The sequence below is a fragment of the Vespa mandarinia genome, chromosome 11, assembly GCF_050613455.1.
Source record: "Vespa mandarinia isolate Hongniang chromosome 11, ASM5061345v1, whole genome shotgun sequence".
Lineage (NCBI taxonomy): Eukaryota > Metazoa > Arthropoda > Insecta > Hymenoptera > Vespidae > Vespa > Vespa mandarinia.
Window position 1 is genome coordinate 7632007 of NC_140820.1, and position 21430 is coordinate 7653436.

At 32.3% G+C, this 21430-nt stretch overlaps 4 protein-coding genes across 11 annotated transcripts; 2 read left to right on the forward strand and 2 right to left on the reverse strand.

Moving 5' to 3' along the window:
• The first annotated feature begins 10 nt into the window (after window positions 1-10).
• Window positions 11-3968, forward strand: mRpL50 (mitochondrial ribosomal protein L50). Of its 2 annotated transcripts, none has more exons than XM_085660426.1 (5): window positions 11-150; window positions 458-573; window positions 2491-2693; window positions 3209-3328; window positions 3537-3968. In XM_085660426.1, the coding sequence occupies exons 1-5, from the start codon at window positions 124-126 to the stop codon at window positions 3671-3673; spliced, it is 603 nt and encodes a 200-aa protein (XP_085516552.1). In that variant the 5' UTR covers window positions 11-123; the 3' UTR covers window positions 3674-3968. The 2 variants fall into 2 exon arrangements, with proteins under 2 accessions (XP_085516552.1, XP_035739220.2); XM_035883327.2 differs by having other exon boundaries at window positions 44-179.
• A 152-nt stretch (window positions 3969-4120) lies between these two features.
• On the forward strand, window positions 4121-8441 carry LOC118449103 (uncharacterized). Of its 3 annotated transcripts, none has more exons than XM_035883317.2 (8): window positions 4121-4305; window positions 4828-4983; window positions 5139-5471; window positions 5725-5895; window positions 5977-6161; window positions 7479-7644; window positions 7762-7921; window positions 8029-8441. In XM_035883317.2, exons 1-8 carry the CDS (start codon window positions 4234-4236, stop codon window positions 8439-8441), a joined length of 1656 nt encoding a protein of 551 aa, XP_035739210.1. In that variant the 5' UTR covers window positions 4121-4233. The 3 variants fall into 3 exon arrangements, with proteins under 3 accessions (XP_035739210.1, XP_085516353.1, XP_085516354.1); XM_085660227.1 differs by having other exon boundaries at window positions 5725-5835; XM_085660228.1 differs by having other exon boundaries at window positions 8111-8331.
• A 317-nt stretch (window positions 8442-8758) lies between these two features.
• Gprk1 (G protein-coupled receptor kinase 1) lies at window positions 8759-15000 on the reverse strand. Of its 3 annotated transcripts, none has more exons than XM_085660226.1 (16): window positions 14878-15000; window positions 13749-14159; window positions 12467-12543; window positions 12324-12397; window positions 12126-12227; window positions 11959-12033; window positions 11826-11887; window positions 11702-11753; window positions 11437-11628; window positions 11046-11353; window positions 10770-10944; window positions 10308-10685; window positions 10176-10233; window positions 9944-10092; window positions 9728-9820; window positions 8759-9587 (listed from the first exon to the last, which is right to left on the reverse strand). In XM_085660226.1, the coding sequence occupies exons 2-16, from the start codon at window positions 13859-13861 to the stop codon at window positions 9429-9431; spliced, it is 2067 nt and encodes a 688-aa protein (XP_085516352.1). In that variant the 5' UTR covers window positions 13862-14159; window positions 14878-15000; the 3' UTR covers window positions 8759-9428. The 3 variants fall into 3 exon arrangements, with proteins under 3 accessions (XP_085516352.1, XP_035739207.1, XP_035739208.1); XM_035883314.2 differs by adding an exon at window positions 13267-13321 and having other exon boundaries at window positions 13749-14998; XM_035883315.2 differs by lacking the exons at window positions 12324-12397; window positions 12467-12543; window positions 13749-14159; window positions 14878-15000 and adding an exon at window positions 12290-12308.
• A 253-nt stretch (window positions 15001-15253) lies between these two features.
• Window positions 15254-21209, reverse strand: HPS4 (Hermansky-Pudlak syndrome 4 protein). Of its 3 annotated transcripts, none has more exons than XM_085660223.1 (9): window positions 20581-20765; window positions 20023-20257; window positions 19694-19924; window positions 19517-19618; window positions 19379-19447; window positions 19131-19301; window positions 17714-19072; window positions 17411-17637; window positions 15254-17285 (listed from the first exon to the last, which is right to left on the reverse strand). In XM_085660223.1, the coding sequence occupies exons 1-9, from the start codon at window positions 20706-20708 to the stop codon at window positions 17111-17113; spliced, it is 2697 nt and encodes an 898-aa protein (XP_085516349.1). In that variant the 5' UTR covers window positions 20709-20765; the 3' UTR covers window positions 15254-17110. The 3 variants fall into 3 exon arrangements, with proteins under 3 accessions (XP_085516349.1, XP_035739202.2, XP_085516350.1); XM_035883309.2 differs by having other exon boundaries at window positions 19379-19448; window positions 19524-19618; window positions 20581-20764; XM_085660224.1 differs by lacking the exon at window positions 20581-20765 and adding an exon at window positions 20812-21209 and having other exon boundaries at window positions 15255-17285.
• Between the last annotated feature and the right edge of the window lie 221 nt (window positions 21210-21430).

Genomic DNA, 21430 nt, shown 5'->3' on the forward strand with positions numbered 1-21430 from the left:
GAGGCGACCCCTTACGATCAGTCCCGATATTTCTGCTGGTTGCTGCTGCCGCTGCTGCGTGCGCTCCGTTTCGTTTCTCTCTCCGACGGTCGACGATGAAAAATATGGCGGCGCTCATCAGGCATGCCTCATACAGGATTCCGTTTAAAAGTACGTCCGCGCTATTTGCGGTCACTACGGTTAGTAAGAAAAACTCCTAATATGTTATTTTTTTTTCTTTTCAACACTTCACGAACGACATTTCCACTATATGTCGACCGGATACTTTAATCCGACCGTTCTTAACACTAGACACAGACACCAACTATGTGTCACCATCATTTTTAATTTATCTCTCTCTTTCTCTCTCTCCCTCTCTCCTCCCCCCTCTCTCTCTGTCTCTTTCTCTTTCTCTCTTATTTATACTCCTTTTCTATATCGGTTTTTCTTTCTTATTCACTTTTTTTCTTTATCGCAGACGACGAACGCACGTCGCGACGTTGCGCGCTTCGCGAGTAAGCTGAGTTCCGCTAACGATGCCTTGAAGCAGAATCCGAAGTTGGAAGCTACCAGGAAGTCTCTTTCCGCGAAAGGGTAAGCGGTCAATCGCTTTCGAACGAAACGTAATTTCGTCACGTTACGTCGCGCAGCTGGTCAACCGCCTGAGAACGGGCTGCGGCCATACTGCTCTCCTCTCCCACCTCCTTTGCTTGTCTCCCACTACTTACACAACGACCGAGCCTATCCGAGCGCACAAATCGTGTTCCGATCGTCTACGACTTTTTAGGGCTGGCTCGAGTGACCTCCAGTGCCCTGTTCACAAAATTGATCAGATACTGAATAATTTCAATGATCGATTTTATTCCATTTTTCGTATAGATTTTTTTGGAATTATTCTTATATTTATATCGGTTTTAATAACAATGAATGATGAACGGAAATCTATCTCTACAAAATTTCGAAAAAATGCTGAAAGTGCACTGACCCTTTTTTTTCTCACGAAATACGCGAGACATCGAGAAACGTAGCAATCGTCTTGCGTCTACCTGTCAACACGGTATGTGGAAGACGTCCGTTCTCCTTTCTCTCTTTCTTTCTCTCTTTCTCTCTCTTTCTCTCTCTCTCTCTCTCTCTCTCTCTCTCTCTCTCTCTCTCTCTCACTATCGCGTGCGTTCTCCCTCTTTCTTTCTTTTTTTCTTTCTTTTTTCTTTTTTCTTTCTTTTTCATTGCTTTGTTATATTCTGCTCACACACAACTATGTAAGAGTCTTCTAACCAGACGAGATGCGCTAGTTGAATGGAATATTTCGTGACTATATTTTACAATACATAAATCGACTAATTTATCAACTTATCGTTTCTTATAAAATTTGTCGAAAACTCTGCTCATAATTTTAACGTCATTTCGGTGTTAGATTTCTACATGGCCTAGAATCTAAAAAATATTATCTTTTGGCTCGTTGAAGTAAGGGGCACGTAGTTTTCATAGTACAGCACTGCTATCGTTCAGTAACGTACTTCACAAGGGTGCACTTGAGGGCACTACCATCCTATCGGTGGACATCGATCTCCTATTCCCTCTCCCTTCACTCCGTGCCGATCCTCCCTTCATCTAGTGTGCGACACCATCGTTACCACCTTCTACCCTCGCCAACGGGACGTCATATCGTCGACCGTTTTAGCAGACTGCGCTTAGCTCTTTTATAAAGTACATACATGTAATAGAAAAATGTTGTTTAACACAGTAATATAACACGATAATCTCGACTTTGGGATATTGATGAGTCCCATGTAAAATCAATCGCATCGTCAACAAAAACGATTCCATCTCGAAATAGAATAGACATGCTAACGCCTAAGGGTTTGCTGAAGTATATAGAAGGCAGGGTGGGTTACATTGCTTCTCGATGTCCATGTATAGACTATAAAAGTTTTCGCAATGTAAGAGACCAAGATCTAGAGAACCGTTAGAATAGAACAACGCCTTTATGAAAGATAAAGGGACGTTCTTCTACTTCGACGGCGTAGCATATAATGAGACTTTACAAGCGAGAAATAATCGACTGATCTGTATACTATTTGGAAGCTCGAGAGAACTTTATGATATAATAGAATTCTTACTAGCGATAGGATATCATCTATTATATTCTTCATGAGAAATGTATTTGTGTAGACTTTTTTTAGAAAAAATTTGTCCTAACTTGCGTCGAACAAAAATGGATCATTCCATTGCTATGCAAATAAATTAAAATCATTGTATGCACCGTATACCTGTTGAAATTGTTTCTTGATTCTAATTATGGACATGAACGTGACGTTCGTAGATACAATTGCAAAAAGGTGGAAAACTTTTCGTGATTTCTTCGAAAAAAACTGTAAATTGAATGACATTAATTCATTGCTAATTCATCTGTATTTTTGTTAAAATTAACGTTTAATTGACTCAATTTGTCGAACGATCTTTCGGAAGCTGAGTTAATAGTAACACGCTGCTTATCATTTTTCTTTTTAGATTTCTTCGATCAATAAAGTCATACGATCCACCTTCCGACGTAAATGAACGGATTGACAAAATCTGTGCGGGCCAACAAATCTCGACGAGGGACGAGGCGAAGCTCGAGGGCGGTCTTTCGCGCTTTAAAATCTTTGCAGCCTGTGCGGAAGAGTTCAAGCATTCCGTGCCAAATTCGTTGCTTTGCATAATCGAAACGGTCGGTGAGTATATATTGTCTTAACATTTGTTTTCATATGCCATCAAATTTTGCAATAGCTATTGTCTGACAATGAGTAGAAAAATATACGAAGATTTTCCTTTTTATTTTTTTATTTTTTCCTTTCGTTTTTCTCAACGTCATATTGAAATGTATATATTTTGGAAAATTCATTCTAGAACATAAAACTATTTGTGAATTCAGCCTTCGTGAACTGAAGCTCACTAAATTTTTATTCGCTGATATTTGTACTACTATATCGATACGATCCAATCAGAATTTTGTAAGATCTTACGTCACCATTTTTATCTTTTAAAATTAATTTCCCGAAATTTACGAACAGAAAAATAATCAAACATAAAGTAGCTCTTCTTCGAACAAGCTTCTTATGTATACAAATGATCAATTTGATTATGAAATACGTTTATATACGTTTTCATGCTTGATTAATAACGTACCGATGTATTTTCCTAATTAAAAATGTTTTCACATACATTTTTACGTATTATTCTATATCAGGAGGTCTAAAAGAATTTTATCATACTCCGGTGGACACTGCCACACCACTCGAAACATTACGAAGGATGCAGCTTCCGAAGAACTTACACGTACAATATGAATACCATCGTTTCCATCCTGGTAAACTCAACATTTCATCAATATACCAATATACCATGATACAGTATTTATTATACTACCATGTCTATATCGTGTAATTAATATTTGAAAAAAATGTGAGATTATTTAGAATACATGGTAACGATTGGAATGTTTTCTATAACTATGTATATATAGCTATGAACCATGCGCCGTTTAAACAGCTACTCAATCGATAATATTCTCTCAGATACAGACACGATGTTTGGTGGCAAGACGGCTTTTCCGCTCAGCTCGACTCTCGTCACTGGTTTGAAATACAAGAAGAAATACAAAGGTTTCAAGCTGGAGGATCCATTTTATCAAGAATATAAACGAATTAAATAAAATTGTACCATTTATATTTCGAAGAATTCTCGTATTATTTCCTATCGAGTTCGTATCGAGAAATGGATTACTTAATATATGAAAAAAATAAAAAACGTGAAATTTTCTAGCCATATATATGTATATATATATATATATACATTTTTTTTTTCTTTATTATAAGCGAAAATATTTTCATGATAAGAATTATTTGTTAATGTTATATTATTGTATTTTGTAAGATTTGATTAAACATTATGTGGAAGAATCAAAAGGATCTCTACTATATTTCTATCAATAAAAAGTATGAAACTTATTTTATACTTAAATGTTAATAAAAGTATAAATATGTATTAGACATATCGGGGTCCATTACATCGATCGTGTAACACATAATATATATATGTATTTCTGCATCGACTTAATCGACCCATCAAATTCACATAGCAACGTGGTACTAAGCAACGAATGATCTTTCGAAAGGTAGGATGTTATTTGTGCAACAATGAAGTGCAAGGTACGCGTATGTCAACGTACATACAAGTATCACGATATATTCAATTGAGAAAAGTGACCACTAAATGCCTGGAATCGCAAGTGCCACTGGTCTCATCTCTGCACGTGTTCGACCTATTTATAGAAATAAACCGCAGGTATACTTATTCGATGACGAATTTCATTGGAAAGTTTCTTTATTTTTAATTGCGCCTATTTTTAATTCAAGTTTTTTTTTTTTTTTCATTGGACGATGATAATTATTGGTTTTTTTTTATAAATAAATTTATATTTGATATGTTAATATGAAAAGTGAAATATTTCTAATTCTGCAACGCCTTGAAGACCGCAAAATTGTATTTTGGACATATGAGGTAGTAGACTGATCACGAAAGAAAATCTTGAAGAGACGGTGGCTCCATCGTTCTCTTTTAACATGATGCTACCCTGCTACTATATTCTTTGTATGTTCGTAATTCTTGCAATGATCCACCTTATCTGAACATACAATTACGAAAACATTCTTACCTTACTCGAAATGAATTACCAATTGAAAACATTAATAGAAATTAGAAATAAATTATTTCAAAATAATTTAATCTAATTCCATTTCTTTCGTTATATATTCTGGTTGTAAATGAAACGATCGATATAATCATGAGAATAACTTTTGCACGCAGCATGTAGAACTTTCAGGACATACAAACCCAGCACCCTTCGCCCTTCGACCTTACGCTGGCCTTTTTAATCCCTATTCTTATGGATGCTCCGTATTATGTAATCATCCTGTAGACAATGAAGCCAAAGAAGTAGTGCGTCGTGCGAAGGACACATGGGTAAAAAAAATGAATTTTATGAATTTATATATTTGTTATGAGATAATAATTACATAACCAAGACTTGGAAAATTCCTTTAAAATATGGAATGATTATTTATATTTACGATGGTCATACGGTGACAATATTCGTTCCACTTTTCATTCTATTGCAGGCAAGCGAAGGTAAAGCTTTATTATTATCAGAAGAAATGGAAATGATTCGTGCTAGATTATTAGCTGCCGGCAAAAGAGATGTTACCGTTGATTCAGGAAATGTAGATATTAAGAAAATTAACGTTGACGCTATAACTGTTCCGGAAGAGTTATTCCGGAAATATACGGAGACCGATTCTCGACCTCTTACACCGGCACCTACTCTTGTTAGTGTGCAAGCAACGACAATGTCGAGTCGTCCTATTCAAAACGATCCTTCAGCAATTATATACAATCCACGAGAACGCACTACATTAGTTTTGGATTTGCGAGCCAAATCACAGCCCCAATTGGTTTGTTAAACATTTCTCTTTCACGTACTCAATCCTGTGATTGTATTAACTTAAAAAAAAAAATTGCATGACAATCCATCGCACAGTGAATTGTACGTGTAATAGTTTATCGTACAACGAAATACACTCATTCTACAATTTTATAATTTACTTTGATTATATGATTTTATTTAATTATGTACTTCGTTGAATCTCACCAATCTCAATGTTTCATATAAGACACGATGGTCAGTAAATTTGCTATCTTTTTTAGGACAATGAAACTTTCACTTGGCATGCATTGACTTTAGAAGTTCTACCAGTCCCTAGAAAGAGTCAGATCATCAGCAGTAAACCGTTATCTCGACGTCGATCTTTTGCTTCGGTAACACGTCCAGTACCATTTGTTTTTCCTTCTTCCTTGAATGTTGAAACCTGTGAAACGGTAAAGCTTTGTATATACTTATTTATAATTGATGTTAATTTAATAATTCATATTTCATTCATAAAAATGTATCATCTTAAGATCATAAACAACGATGTTAACAACAGCAGTGATGAACCTACGGTTGTACGAAGGCGAGGAAAAAAATTACGTAAAAGGAAATGCAGAAGAAATTCGATTTATGGACAACAGACGGAAGTTCGGGATCCATTTGAACCACCAGAAACACAGATCTCGCAAACTGAAAATGAATCCAGACGAATTTCGTTAGTTTCGTCATTTATATACATATATATATATATATACAAAGTGTCCCAACGAAGTGCTTACCGAAACTATTATAAAATATAGTGATTTTTTTTTAAAACGCTGAGGAAAGTCATTTTTATTCTTTTTTTATTTTTTTAAAGATAAAAATAGCTTTTCATCATATATTTATCCATCAAGGGTCAAATAGCATATCATTTGAAAAATCTTTTAATTTTTTTACAATGGTACTATTTTTTTTTAATTTTGAATCAATAATTCCCTAGTTAATGCATTTCGAATTTCAGGTTGAACATAACTTCCATTTTGTTAAATATTCAAAATGTGTATCGCTGAATTCCATGCAGTAATAAAGTCTTTGTTCAATGTTACTCAATTCTATAGTACATCCAATGTATTTTGGTGAATTTGTAAACTCGTATCTTCAGTAATAAAATTGTTGATTTACACTTCTTAAATAATTTGACAAAAGAGTTGTATTTTGATTTATTTGAGAGCTAGATTTATTCATTGATCATAGAAATTATTCAAAATGACTTTAGTATGTCGGAAAAAGTGTGTTTTCAACACGATGTAACTTCTTCATACTATACAGCTCCAATATGACAGTTTCTAAACCATCATTTTCCCGATAATTTACACCTTTTGATTTTTTTCTATGGGGATATTTACAATCCAGAATATATGCCTCTCAATCAGTGTCATTAGAACTTTAGATTTTATTAGAAGATTAGATTGGATTTACTGCGAATTAGACTGGATGTACTGTGAATAATTCGATATAACATTGAACAAAGATTTTATTACTGCATGAACGGCAATACATATTTTAAATGTTTAATAAAATAGAAGTTGTTTTCAATCTGAAACTTTGAAATGCATTTTCTCAGAAATTATTAACTCAAAATTAAAAAAAAATAGCATCATTGTAAAAAGAATTAAAAGATCTTTTAAAGGATATGCTATTTGACCTCTGTTACTATTTAAGATTTTTGATAGGATTGTCATCCTCCTTAAAGGTTTAGTCTGAAATGAGTGAAATTATAAGGACCTATCTTGGCGTTTTAAAAAAAAAAAATCGTTAGATTTCATAATAATCTTGGTGGACACTTTTGTTGAGAACTCTGTATGCACGCGCGCGCGCACACACACACACACATACCACTATCCTATATGTATAAATTTTTATAAATATGTACTTACTACGTTGTATATGTACTTGTACGACTAACAAAAGCAGTATGATTATATAATTGTTCTGCATAATGTATAAAAACGCGTTATATTGTGCAATTAAATGAAACTATTGTTTACAGAGTTCATCCGCTTACTGGTGATTCTTATACGGTAGTATCTTCGGAAAAAGTAATGGTTTCTTTGGTAGAACAGACGATGCATTCCAGTTTTATACCGATAGAAATTCTGAAACATTTGTGCAGAGAATTAAATCGCGATAAAGTCGAAGCGGAATTTTCGATGAAGGTAAATTATTATTTTAAAAATATAAGAGTGAGAGAGAGAAAAAAAAGATTAGAAAGAACAATTTTTAATCAAAATATAACCGAATTTATTTAATATGTACGAAAAAAAAAATTTCAGAGAAAAATTGCATTCGAAGAGGCTCTAAAAGTTAAAGGTGAAACTCATTTCGCTTTGCGTGGAACGTGCCGAACTTCAGTATCACCGATGCAAGATGTACCACGTGTATTTTCACGACAAACTGCTCGTTTTGAGATTCTAGATAGCCAAAGTTTACGTGGTATGTATATGCATAACATTTTCTTTGTTTTTTTTTTAAAGGTACGAAATATAATATAAAAATAATACAAATAATTATCGATGTATGATGTAAGAATCTCTTTTTAGGAATCACGGTACTAGTTTATCTGAGCAGGCACGTCTTCGTGAATCCCGGAAGAAAGTTAATATACAGTCGAACTTTTATCAGGTTCCATGAGGAAACCTTACAAGGGAGCCGATACATTTCCCCAAACGATGTTCAAGAAGCTCTTCAAGATGCAATTGGGAGGACACTGACTGATGAACAGCAAGCACGTTTCAACAGCTTTCTAGGGAATATTTCCGAACCGTTAAACTTTCGAACCTGGTGTGGCGTATGTGCAGCAGCAGAAAGATTGTTATGTCCTCTTCCAACCAAACAAATTGATCCTCCTACGTGGTTAGAAAGGCTGGACTTCGAAATGTTGGAAAGACGACTTGATTCGATCAGCGTAGATTCTCAGTTGGCTCTTCTATTGAGAGAAATTCGTAATAGATAATATTAGTCGATGTTATAAATGGAAAAATTAAAATAAAAATGAAGCTTGTTCATTACGTTCGTCGCATGTTTTATTGCCAGGGTAGATGCACGTATTACATCTACCCAAGCGTACACAGTTACAACAATATACGATTTCTCTTTTACTCTTTTTCTTTCTTTCGTTCGTTCTAACATACAAGCATGCGTCATACATACCACATATACACCTACGTACATACATACTCGCTCTATTTTTCTTTTTATCTTTCTTAGTACAATAACATAATAAATAATAAATCGTTTTTTTTTTGTTATCCTTAGAGATAATATAAAACCGTCCTGCATTGTGTAAATAAATTAAGTAAATGAACAGTACAACGCGGAAGAGTAATTAGAATACGATTTCCGTGGTGTAATAATGATATTATAACATATTATCAAGTTCATTTCGTGATTGTTTTCTTTATCGCGTGAACTTCTCCTTCATCACCATAATCTTCGTATGCTGTTGCGTGTGTCGATGATTTCGGTCGCTAGTTTACTACGTCACATTGCACATAGAGCTAACGTACAAATATAATGACGTGACGCTATGCATCCGAGCGAATAAACTAGAACGCCCAAGTCTAAGTGTGGACTCACTCTCGGCCCTTGTATGTTATTAAACGACACTACTTTCTAGAGTCTCTATACAGTGCGGTACTAACCGCCATACAAGGGAACTTCTTCTTTGGGGACGATTTGTATCATCCATATGTGGTATATTGGAATTGAGATTAGGGCAAAAGTTGGGGGAGGAGGGTGTGAGATGGGAAAGATGTCTCAGTTTTAAATTACAGAAAATCCAACGAGCTCTTCTAACGTAACGTGCCCGTTCTAATTTTCTTTTTTTTCTTCTTATCTTATTCTTCTTTGCCATTATTTCTTAGTATAAAAAAAGTTGCTGCTGCTGTTGCTGCGGGGCAGTGGGACTGGAGTATGTCGATGCACACATACTAATAATGGGCTAGTTGCCGTTCGTTGAACGCTGCATCGCCGGAATCACGGCATCACGTTCAGTCCCATAAATCTTGCCAGCTTTTCTTGCCATATTACCGAGCATCTCCATCGAACATTTGTGTGCTGATCTTAATGACAATGCCCACTCTTTTAAACTTATCTCGTCCTATAGAAAATATTCATTAATCCATTAAAGATTTAAACTATATCTTACATTTTTTTCATTTATATATTGTAACATTCTTAAAATATGTTCATGTATGCACGTGAATTTGAGCGCTTAATCGAATAAGTTAAGTGACTTACAGGATTCGTAAGTACAATTTTGGCATCCTTCGTACGAACAACAATACATTGTTCTCCTTTTACATGCTGTAGGTCAGCTCCAACTTCCTCTATCTAAAAATTCGTAAATATTTCTTATCCGTTATTTACGTTGTACAAATGGAAAAAAAACAAAGGTAGAAAAGTAAAAAAATTTCATGTAACATAAAATACAGTGAAATATAATGAAATATCAACCTGATCTAGGAATACGAGTTCAGGTTTTGTAGCAGATTCTGGATGCAACTCTAATCGATTTGGGTATAACTTAGCATAACGTGTCTGCCAAGCGCTTGCAAAAGGACCTCCTAATTTTTTTATATATCCGTGTAAAATACAATCAGAGCCTGAAATAATTACATTGTAATTTTTATTAATGATGTAAATACACCGCAAAAAACAATATTGCAGTGGCGTAAAAAATTTTCACCTTTTTCGTCGTCAATATCAAATCGCAATTTTTGTTTCGCTTTTTTCTTGTTTTCCATCTGCGAGTAATTTTTATTGAAAACTTAATGACAATATATGAGTAAAATTATTGCATTATATTATAATTATATACCTTATCTGCTTCGTTGTTAATTGTCTCAAAAACTGTTTCGGCTACTTCAGCTTGCCACCTTTCAGAAATAACAAGAGGAAAATTTTTATATAGGTCTTGATCAGCATCGGTCAGTTTGATGCCTTTCGTGTCTTCCTCATCGAATGAACCAATATCGAAAGCGTCTGCAGCATTCACTTCTCCACGAGGTGGTATTAAAGGAGGTGTATATTTTTGCAAATAGACCTGCTGCCAATCTATCCCGTTAAAAAATGGATGCTCTTTTAATTCATCAGCTCCTCCTCCACGACATCCAAGCCTGCTATTGATGTCTCTTTGTAGTAAACCTTCTAAAAGCGATCGCAGTTCTCTCGAAAATGTTTCGGGTAATTCTACATTCTGGAATATAAATTCAAAAGGAAAATGTGTTTATAATTACTATATTATTTGATAAATATTTAGGTAATTGAAATATAAACCAACCATAGTGAGAGTCATGCGGTCAATTTCATGTTTATCCTTAGTTTTATGTTGTCTGAAAGGACTGTGTCCTTTCAAAAGCTTATACAACATACATCCAAAGGAGAACCAGTCCGCGCTCGAATCATACGGTGTACCTTTTGAAAGAACTTCCGGTGCCATGTATCCATGTGTACCTCTAAGAGATGATCATTATTTTTAAGATATAATTAAGATTAAACATATCAGATATGTTTAAAAATATAAAAGCTCGGCTATCTAGAATACTCTTATACTTACACGCTCGCATGTGGTTTCTTTTTTGAAAAATCACATGCTAATCCTAAATCTGATATTCTTACGTGTCCATGTTCATCTAAGAGAATATTTGCTGGTTTTAAATCACGATATACTATATATCTGCGATGCATATGCTCTAATCCAAGAATTACTTCGGCTGCATAAAATTTCATTTCTGGCTCGTTAAATACGCCATGTTGACTTAAATGATAATGTAAATCACCTCCATTCATTAAATCCAATATAAAACATAATTTATCTGGCGTGTGGAATGCGTATGTCATACATACTATAAATGGGCAATCCACCTAAAATATACATATAACAATTAAATATAAAGGAAATGATACAGTTATCAATATTTTCTACTACATCTTATTGCAATTCTTACCCCAGTACTGACTAGAGAGAGCATTATCCTTTCGTTAAGTGCCAAGGTTTCACCCTGTTTCATTTTTATACGTTTTTTATCGAGGCACTTCATAGCATACATTTTCCCAGTATCTGCTTTTCGACAACCATAAACTTCACCAAATCCACCTCTTCCTATAATCCGATGTACACTAAAATCGTTCATCGTCAGCTGTAAAAATACAAATTCGTGTGATCAATTTCACCGATATAAATTTACTAGAAATACAATGACACGACTATACCTGAATGTTTAATTCTAAATTCTTCCACTGACAAAAACGAGTGTATTTATCACTAAAAATACATTTGCATTAAATATGTTTATTATTTAATATTGATATGACACACATAAACACAACCACTTACCTTTCCAAGAACTTCTTAAATGGTTCGCCTCGTAAATGATTAAAAATTTCTTCTATATAAGGCTAAAACAATGATCATTTTAATTTTAATATAATATTTAAGAGATATATTTTTCTCTTGAAATAATATATACCTCAAACAAATTAATGGGAACTTCATTTTTCATAAGGTACTTATGTACGTGAGAAACAGCTTCTGCTGAGTATTCCTATAAAACAAACACAATAAACAAATATGTCAATTAATATTATAATTTTTCAAAATTATTTTTTAATGCATATTCATTCAAAATATACTTACATGTGCATGTGCAAGCAACTCTTTCATGATGAAATTATCATAGATTTCTCTAGCAAGTTTTCTCCTTTCTTCAGGGCATTCAAGTTTTTCATAAGCTTTAATCTAAAATCCATAAATAAAAAATTTCGTATAAAGTTGAATAGAAAAATATGATAAAACTCTACCAGATTTAACTAATTTCTGTAGGGCAACGCAAACCTCTTCATAAAACCTAAGTTGTGGAATTGGTTCCTCTGCTACAGTTTCACAGAAGTCTTTGAATAAAAGATAACCTGAAAAAGAAGATTTTATGTAAATTTTATAAAAATTAGATAGATATTAGAAATAATATTTATACACACCTAACATTTGATTAAATATTTTATCGAAATTTACTTCGTTCTTCTTCTCAAGATATTTATGCATTACGCTTCTCACACTAAAACAAAAAGTTTACTAAGTAAATGCACATGTTTACTAAAAGAAATCTAAATCCAAAATATTATCACATTAATTTTATTATATTTTTTGTATATATTTAAAAATATGATTTTTATACGGTAGTATAATTTATCAGCCTTGGTAAATTCTATCAAATATATTTTTGTGGTTGCTATGCTTGTACTCATGGCTTTTTATAATGCATTACTTTCTGTTCATTCTTTTTAATAGTTATTAATACTTTCAAATTAATCATTTGTAAATTTATAATAAATAAGATTTTAATTTTCATGATTTATTTTGTTACAAAATTCATAAAACAAAAATTCAAAAATTTTTTCAAATGAAGATACAAATAAACCTTATACTTTATTTCATATTTTGTAATATTTGGTTTGATAAGAGAAAAAAAATAAGAAAAAACAACAATTTTAATAACAAAACAAAAACTTGTACTTGTACATACACAAATAAAAACCATGAGATCAAACAATTATTTTTTTATCTATATTCGAAATCATAGGCGTGAAATAAATGAAAAAATTAAATACGTATAAACTCGGAGATTAAAGATTTATGCAAATAGCGAAAATAGGATGCAAGAAAAATTATTTCTGGAGTCCTAACTATCGACGTGTGCACGTATATTGAACGACGTAAATGGAAAGATCTTTTTTTAATGTATTCTTCTCATCACGATGTATCATCCATGGGTATATACCTTGGCCATATATTGTTGGTTCCTACATTCGTCTATTTAACCTGAATCAGTGAGTCTGCAAGCAAGAGGGTGGGTGAGTGAGTAAGCGAGCATGGAGAAAGAAAGAAATATATATATATATATACACACATATACATATATATAGAGATGAATATATATATACATATATATATATATATATATATAGAGAGAGAGAGAGAGAGAGAGAGAGAGAGATGGAAAGAGAGGGATAGAGGGGAGAGAGATAACAAGAGTAGGTGAATGAGCGAACGAGTAACAGGAGAGGGAATGAGAAAGAAGGGGTGGAGAGGCAATGGATTGAGGAGGGATGAAGAGAAGATAGAAAAAGGAGAGGTAAAGCAGGAGGAGGAGAAGGAAGAGGAGGATGAGTTCGAGCTACAAGGAAGAGATTCGAGAAAGAGAGAGAGAGAAGAGAATATTGTACTAAGGAAGAAAAAACGAAATTGGGTCGAAGGGAATACCTAGGATCGGGCAGAACGATCTTCTTGCTAGCGCGTGCAGCCGGCGTACACTTGCTCTTTTCCATGGCCATCAAATAGCTGACGTCCGCTAGCACCGCCTCTAGGTCCGCCATTTTTCCCCGATGATAGTTTCTAGCCGCAAAGAAGAAAGTTACCACTTCGACGGTTACCCGCTCGGAGCGAGCACACACGAGGTGTCCTCCGGCGCCGTCGCCGCCGCCTCCTCTTCCTCCCCGTCCGTCTCTTCCACCACCAACAGCAGCAGCACTACACCAACACTTCCACTACCACCACCGTTGCCACCATAAACTCTTTTACTGCCGCCTGCCTTCTCTTCTATCGCACGCAGCTTGTGCTACGTCGATCCGCACTTTCAGGATGTGGAATAAACGTGTGTGGTTCGCCTCTTCCCTTAAAGTTGCATATTTTTAGCACGACGCGAAAGACGACATTGACGGTAACGTATAGGAGAATGTGAATATGAACGTAGACCGGGACGAGAATGATCTTAATATCAACATTACGATGGATCGACAATCTTTCCTATCTCTTTTTTTTTTTCTTTTCCCCCAAACTTGAGAAAAAATTCTATGGACACAGGATCTTTTACGACACCGGTAGGTAGATGACGATCGAACAGTACACACAGAGGTTACGTCCAAACGATTGGTAAGCGAGAGAGAGAGAGAGAGAGAGAGAAAAGACGGTTCAAGGCGGAGGGAGAGACAAAGAAAGAAAGAAACGGATAACAGTAGAGGAAAAGTGAAGACGAACTTCGAGGGAAAAAGATCGACGTCTATAGATTTTCTTCCCTCTCTCTCCCTCTCTATTTTTTCTAATGTATTTCTTTCCAAATGCAAACGGTCGCTCTTCCGTCACTGTCAGCGATCCTTCACTACTTCGTGGTATTAAACAAAGCTGAGATTTATACAACACGAAATTATACGTCTCTTATAGCCATATATGCGCTCGTATTACGCGGGTCGCATAACGTCGAAACCCGCTTTCGGTCATATTTATCGCGCGCACGAGAGAGAGAAAATACGCGTGTGTCGTCTTTGCTAGGCACAATCAGATCAAATTCAAGAATCGAAAATTACGCACGTATACGTATACTCTATGTACATACGTTCGCTCGAGAAATCACACGATACTCGTACTTATTTTTACAGAGTGTTCGTTTCTCATCACCGACTGACAGTCGGCGAGATCGCGGTTCTCTTTGCCTTTGCGCATTAATACGTTCTTCGTTGATTGGCCGTTTCGAGATTAGTTCTTGTGAGTTCCTGGTGACAGCAATGCCCTCTTTTGACGTAATGTTTCTTTCACCAATCCACAAAATTTCAAATCGGTACGCAATTTCTTTCAGTTTAATTTATATCTTTGTTGTTATTTTGAAATTATTCACAATCATTAAATTAAAACATAAATTTGGAAATTATGAAGTGTCTGGTGATTCAATGTATAATGCATATTATTTAGCAGACAAGACTATATTTCGTTTTATAAAAAGTAATTCAGAGGACTAGATTATACGACGGATAAAATTAGAAAAAACATTTTAAGTACTATCGATTGATAGAAATGATTACAATTTAATGAAATATCGAGAATATCTACAATTTAGTTCTTTCAAGTACAGTGATTATTTTTCTATCATTGAAATCTACAATTTATACTAATTTTTTTAATTTAATCATCCGTGTTATATTGTATCTCTAGTAATAGAGCAACAAGCTCCAGATTAATTTTATCCGAACTTTGTTATACATTCATTTCTATACATTTATAGCAAAAACTAATTTAATAAAAGGTATAAACATATACATGAAGAACATAAGTATATTGCTAAGTACTAGATTTTTTATGTTAGTTATTGTAATGTATTGTATACATTATAAAATAACATATTTTATGTTCTAAAATAATATAACAATGCAATGGCAAGAATATTATTGAAAAGTAATACCACATAAGAATAAGTCATGATATCATTTTTATCCTACACTCATATTGGAGTACTCCTATATTAATTTGAATTTAATATCTTGAGTTGTTGAACATTCGATATACATCAGTTTTAAGATCTAAATTGCAGCTACGAGTATAAATTTGTTACATTAAATGTAACTTTCAAGTGGAATTATAAAGCGACGTTATCATTTAACTATTTAAAGAATAAACATTTTCTATGATTGCTCGTTATATAGAATGTACACATGCACATTAAAATTACTTGTAAAAGAGGCAATGTAAAAGTGAATTAAACTCAGTTTTCAAAATGGTATAATAGGTTATATTAACATATTATATTGATGTGTTTTATCATCATTTATATAAATATTGCATAGTTCAATTTGACAGAGATCTTTTAAGAAAGAGGCTGATAAACTTACAAATGATTTCGTTTGGTAGAAAACTGAGATATAAGGACACTTTTATATTTAGTCCTCTTTTTTGTTATATTTTGGACAAATTCTCTTTCAGTTATATTATTGAATGTATTAACAATTATGGATATAAATCACATTATTTATATGTATCAAAATATAGTATCTGTTGTACTTGAGAAAATAATGTTTCATAGCAGTTCAATTATCAAATACTGCTGGCGAATGATATAAAACTTTTTTGTCAGCAACGTAATGGTATTATGTTGTTGACAAAAAATATGAAATTATGAGAAAAGATATTAGTTATCAATAAGAATAGAAGTAAAATATACAAAAATATAAATTATAAATATATAAAAATGATAAAACTGAATATATACAAAATTTTATAAACTTTAATAATATTGATAGAAATATGAAAACAATTAATTATTAATATTAATTCGGATCTAATAAATCACTTTACTTAAAAAAAACATGTATAAACAAATAAAATTAAAATAACAAGTTAAAAGTACCATATACAAAATAATCAAAACTTAAACTTAAAAATTTAAACAATACTTATAATTTCGAAAATTCCATTAAAAAATATGTACTTTGAGTTTATGTCAAAAAAGACATCCTTGATCATTCTTGTCAATGAAACGTTTAAGTACTTTTTGTAAGCGAGAAACATTATTGTTAAATTTTTTTTTCATAAAATATAAAAATGGCCTGTACGTAATGATAAACAATAAGCGGCAATAATATTATTATTATAGATCACTTATTACATTCCTGTACGAATAAGCTTCAGATATGTCAATGACTCAATATATAAATTTACTTATAATAATTTACCTTAAAAAATCTATGTACATATAATACTTAATAAAATCATTTTGGAGAGCTCTATTTAATGTTAATAAATAGAGAACTAAATTTATATATCACTTTAAAAATCAAATTTGCTAAAACAATTTAACTTTATAGTAATACAATTCCATGATCTCTTTCAAGTCTACGTTTAGCTTTTAAAGATATAATTCCCATTAAATCTGCTGGTGTTGGAAGACCTCCTGATATATTTGGAGCTACTGCTTGCTGATAAAATACTTCTATCTGTCCACATTGATTACCATAAACAACAGCATCTTCAGTCCTATATAATATACATACTCTATATGTCACAATTTTATAATGCTTTTTTTGCTTTCCTATATACTTTTTTATTAATAAAAAAACCTTAAAAATTAATTTAAAAACTTAAAAATTATTTAAACTCACCGAACAATAACGTCAGTAAGATTACTGGCTTGTTTGAATCTATCATGAAGACATGATACTATATCCAATTCTGTAACTCCCCAAAGTCCGGAACGATGTATTGTATCCCACTCTGCATCAACACTCAAAATGCTATATAACTCTTTATTTTCATTTGATGGAAGAGGATCTAAACATTGTTGCAATTGAGATTCAAGTCTGCCAAGTGTTTTGATACAAGTCTGCCACTATAACAGAAATAATAAATATCAATAAGCGTAATATCAATTAATATAATTTATGAATATATAAGAAGTGACTTACAAGAGAATATATTAAATCTGGATTGTTAGCAGTTCCATTTTCCATTAATAAAACCAAGACCATATTTTGATGTCCACATAGAAATAATTCAATTTGTACTATATTACTTTCATCTTTAGTAGCACTGATGCATTCACTTTCATTCAGTTTACTTTCATTCTCTTTATTTGTTTCTTTACTTACTGCTTCTAATTTCTGTTTTAATAACTGATTCGTTGCAGCAGAAAATCCAAATATATCACGAAATTCACTAGGTGTTGTTTCTTTACTGCAAAAACCACTGGTTCGTTCATCAGCAAGTAAAGTCAATTTAGACATAAGAGGTGTTAATTGTAAACCTTCTAGTTTTCTTTTTTGCAATAAATTATATTCGTTATAACATTCAGGTTCTGATTTACATTTGTCATCATTATCCAAAATATTTAATGGTTTCAAAGGTAAACTCATGGCTTTTCTATTAGATTCTTGTTTACTTTTGTTATCAAGTTCTATATTAAAAGATGCAGCAGTTTCATTTTCCTTTACATCTCCAGCAGCACTTTCATTATTAGCTTCAGACGGTTTATTCAATGAATCAGGTAAATTAAGAAAACGATTGTCAATATAATTATTAGTATTATCATCTTTAAGTTCCTCATAATGTGAAGCTATATATTGTTCATATAGTGCCTGTGAAACAGGTAATCCATCAGAACGAAAAACTGGATAACACGGATCAGTTATTGTATGAAAAACGTTATTCTCTGACAATTTATTTGGTAACATGTCAATGTCATAATTAATATGCACATTTTTATTTAACTTTGGTAATCCTAATGTATATGTTCTAAGTGGAATATCAGGAGAAATCTTATCTAAAGAAGCTTCTAAATCAGATGTGCTTAAACTTCTTTTGATTAAGTCTTTGCTTCTCCATGACTTTCTTCTAATAGAAGGATTCCTTAGTTTATTTAAATGTTTACAACGAAGTGCTTCTTTGACAACGTCTGGAATATCATCCATATTTTCTTTTATTTCTTTTAATTCTTTTACTTCTTTTTCTTTTGAAATATCTGCACTATCATTCATATTGCATATTAAAACTGCTGATCCATGTAGAACTCTATTTACATCTTTAAGAGGTGTAGAACAAACGCTTGGTGTTTGTGGATTCGTATATTCATATGGTTCTATTTTATACTCTTGTTTACGCTTCACTGGTGAACTATATGCAGTAATAGGAAGAGAAGAAATACTAGTCGCACTATTATTACAGTGCATTGGTTCTAACTCCCCTTCTTCAGGTACTGTAAAAATTCGTGACGTGTCGCGTTTTGTTCCAGATATATGTGGTTCTTTCATACTGTTCTTACGCATGATCTGTAAATACATATATATTAAAATATATAAATAAGAACACATTTAAACCTAATTGTACCTTTTTTTGAGAAGAAAATTTCTGTGCCATGGAATCTAAATACGAATTAAAATAACGTTCGTTATTTGCTTCCTGTACTAATTTAATGTATTGTTTTTCTTGTATGTATACACGTAGTAGTTGAACTCCCACGGGCAAATGAAATTCTGTATCTACTCTCTCTGCTGGTGCCTAATAGTTCCAAAATATTGTTAGTCTGCTTGTAACATAAATATTAATATATATAAATGCTTTAAAAAGCATTATACCTTTACTCTATATGGATCCATTATAACAATTTGTTTAGTTAAATCTGCACTCAATTGTGTTGCAACTACCCTGGAATAATGATATTAACACAATTATTATTTTGATAATTTCTATTATAAAATAATATTTTATGCTTTCCTATACTTGTTATTATAAAATAGAGCACCACCCATAATTCCATTTGTTTCTTGACAATATTGCAGAATTTGTATTGCTTCCAAAAATATATTACTGGCACTCTGTAAGTATAAAATATTTATATTTGATTTACATTGTTTTAAAATATATTCTATATAATTTGAATTTGTATCAACCTTTGGAAGTTTAATAACAGGAATATTAGAAAATAAATTGGCACTGTATTGAAGAATTGGTAAGTAAGTTTCGAACATTTGATATAGCTTCTCAGTAAATTTGTTTCTATCATTGTTGAAAGATTCTGATATTTTTACAAGATCGCAATGAAAAAATTTCAATATTGATTCCAAGGTATTTGCTCTTCTTTCTAAAACCCAATCATGTATATTTCTGTCTGTTCCTACTGCCTGGAATTATTAATAGATTGTTAAACCTCACAAAGTCTAAGAATGTTTTATTCTAGTAAGTGTTGATAAAATGAAAACATAAATTGAAAATTACTTACAAGTATATATTGACCAAACTTTTTGAAAACAAATTTTCCACCTTGCAGAGAAATTGAATGTGGTGGAGAAAATGATGTTGCTAAGAACTGATTAACACCCATCAGTTGGCCTGCTAAAGCAAGCCTTTGAGTAGGTGACACCCATGCAGGATGGAAGTACATAACTGCTTCTGCAGGATCATCTTCTTCTTTACAACATCTTGATGTGTCAAAGACAAACACTATCATCATTTCCCTACAAATAGTGGCTTGTAAATTTTAAGACAAATTTAAAATTGTTGTAAAATTTTAATCCTTAAAAGTAAGTATTGTTTTATTTGTATAATAAAGATGATCAGAATGTATTTTAAATAGAATATTTAGAAATTTTATACAAGTACGTATATCATTACGTAGCAAATGTTAATATTTTTTATTATATACATACGATGCTAATACATAAAAACAAGAATCTAAATTAACGTATTATTTTATTACATCAAATATTATATGCTTGCGATTTATCAGTAAAGATATCACTATCTAATAAATTTGAGATGTCATTAAATAAAGACTCACACAAGTTTAAAATCACTATTTTCTTTAACAAATATTAAAGATTTAAAGAGAGACATTATCAGAGAAAAATAATAAATCCATGAATTTAAAATGTACATATGTACACATATACATATAAATCCATTCATTCACAACAGCATGTCAAAAATGAGCAAACCATTATCATTGAATTAAAATTAGCCTTGCAATACTATAATTAGATAATACTACGATTACGCAATCTTCTCGTACTTTGCCATGGTGATTGTTTACGTTTCGTTCGGGCGGTTCGATCGTAACTGTCAAACTAATATCCTATATTCCTTTTTATATCTCTACTTCACTTTCGTGTTTATCCTCATACGATTAATCTTTTCGAAGTTCACCACGATGCAGACTGATATGGCCGATATAAAAAATTCACCTTGATAGGAATGTAATATATAGTTACGTAAGCGAAAAAACGAGTCATGATAATAACTACTGATCACTACTTATTATAAGTTGAAATGAACTAAACAGAACAGGTTCTTTGCCGCCATTCCAAACGATCCTGTCCGGATCGTAGCAAATGATGGCAATCCTTGATTAGTTTTGTTGCTGCGGTAATATAATCTCACATAGGTGCGAGCAGGTGGTGGAAGGTAAAAATTTATCCTCGAATGAGGAAAAAGATATTGCTGGTATATCTTGATATTGAACAATAACAAATGTTTAAATTTGTATCCTTCATTCGTATTTGTTCTTATAAAAAAATAGATATGAGTTTATATTTTATTTACTTTAGAACGGAAAATAAAACAAAAGAGCAACGAAATTATCGCAAACCATCGTAACAAACATTTTAAGGCATTAAATAGGATTAATTTGG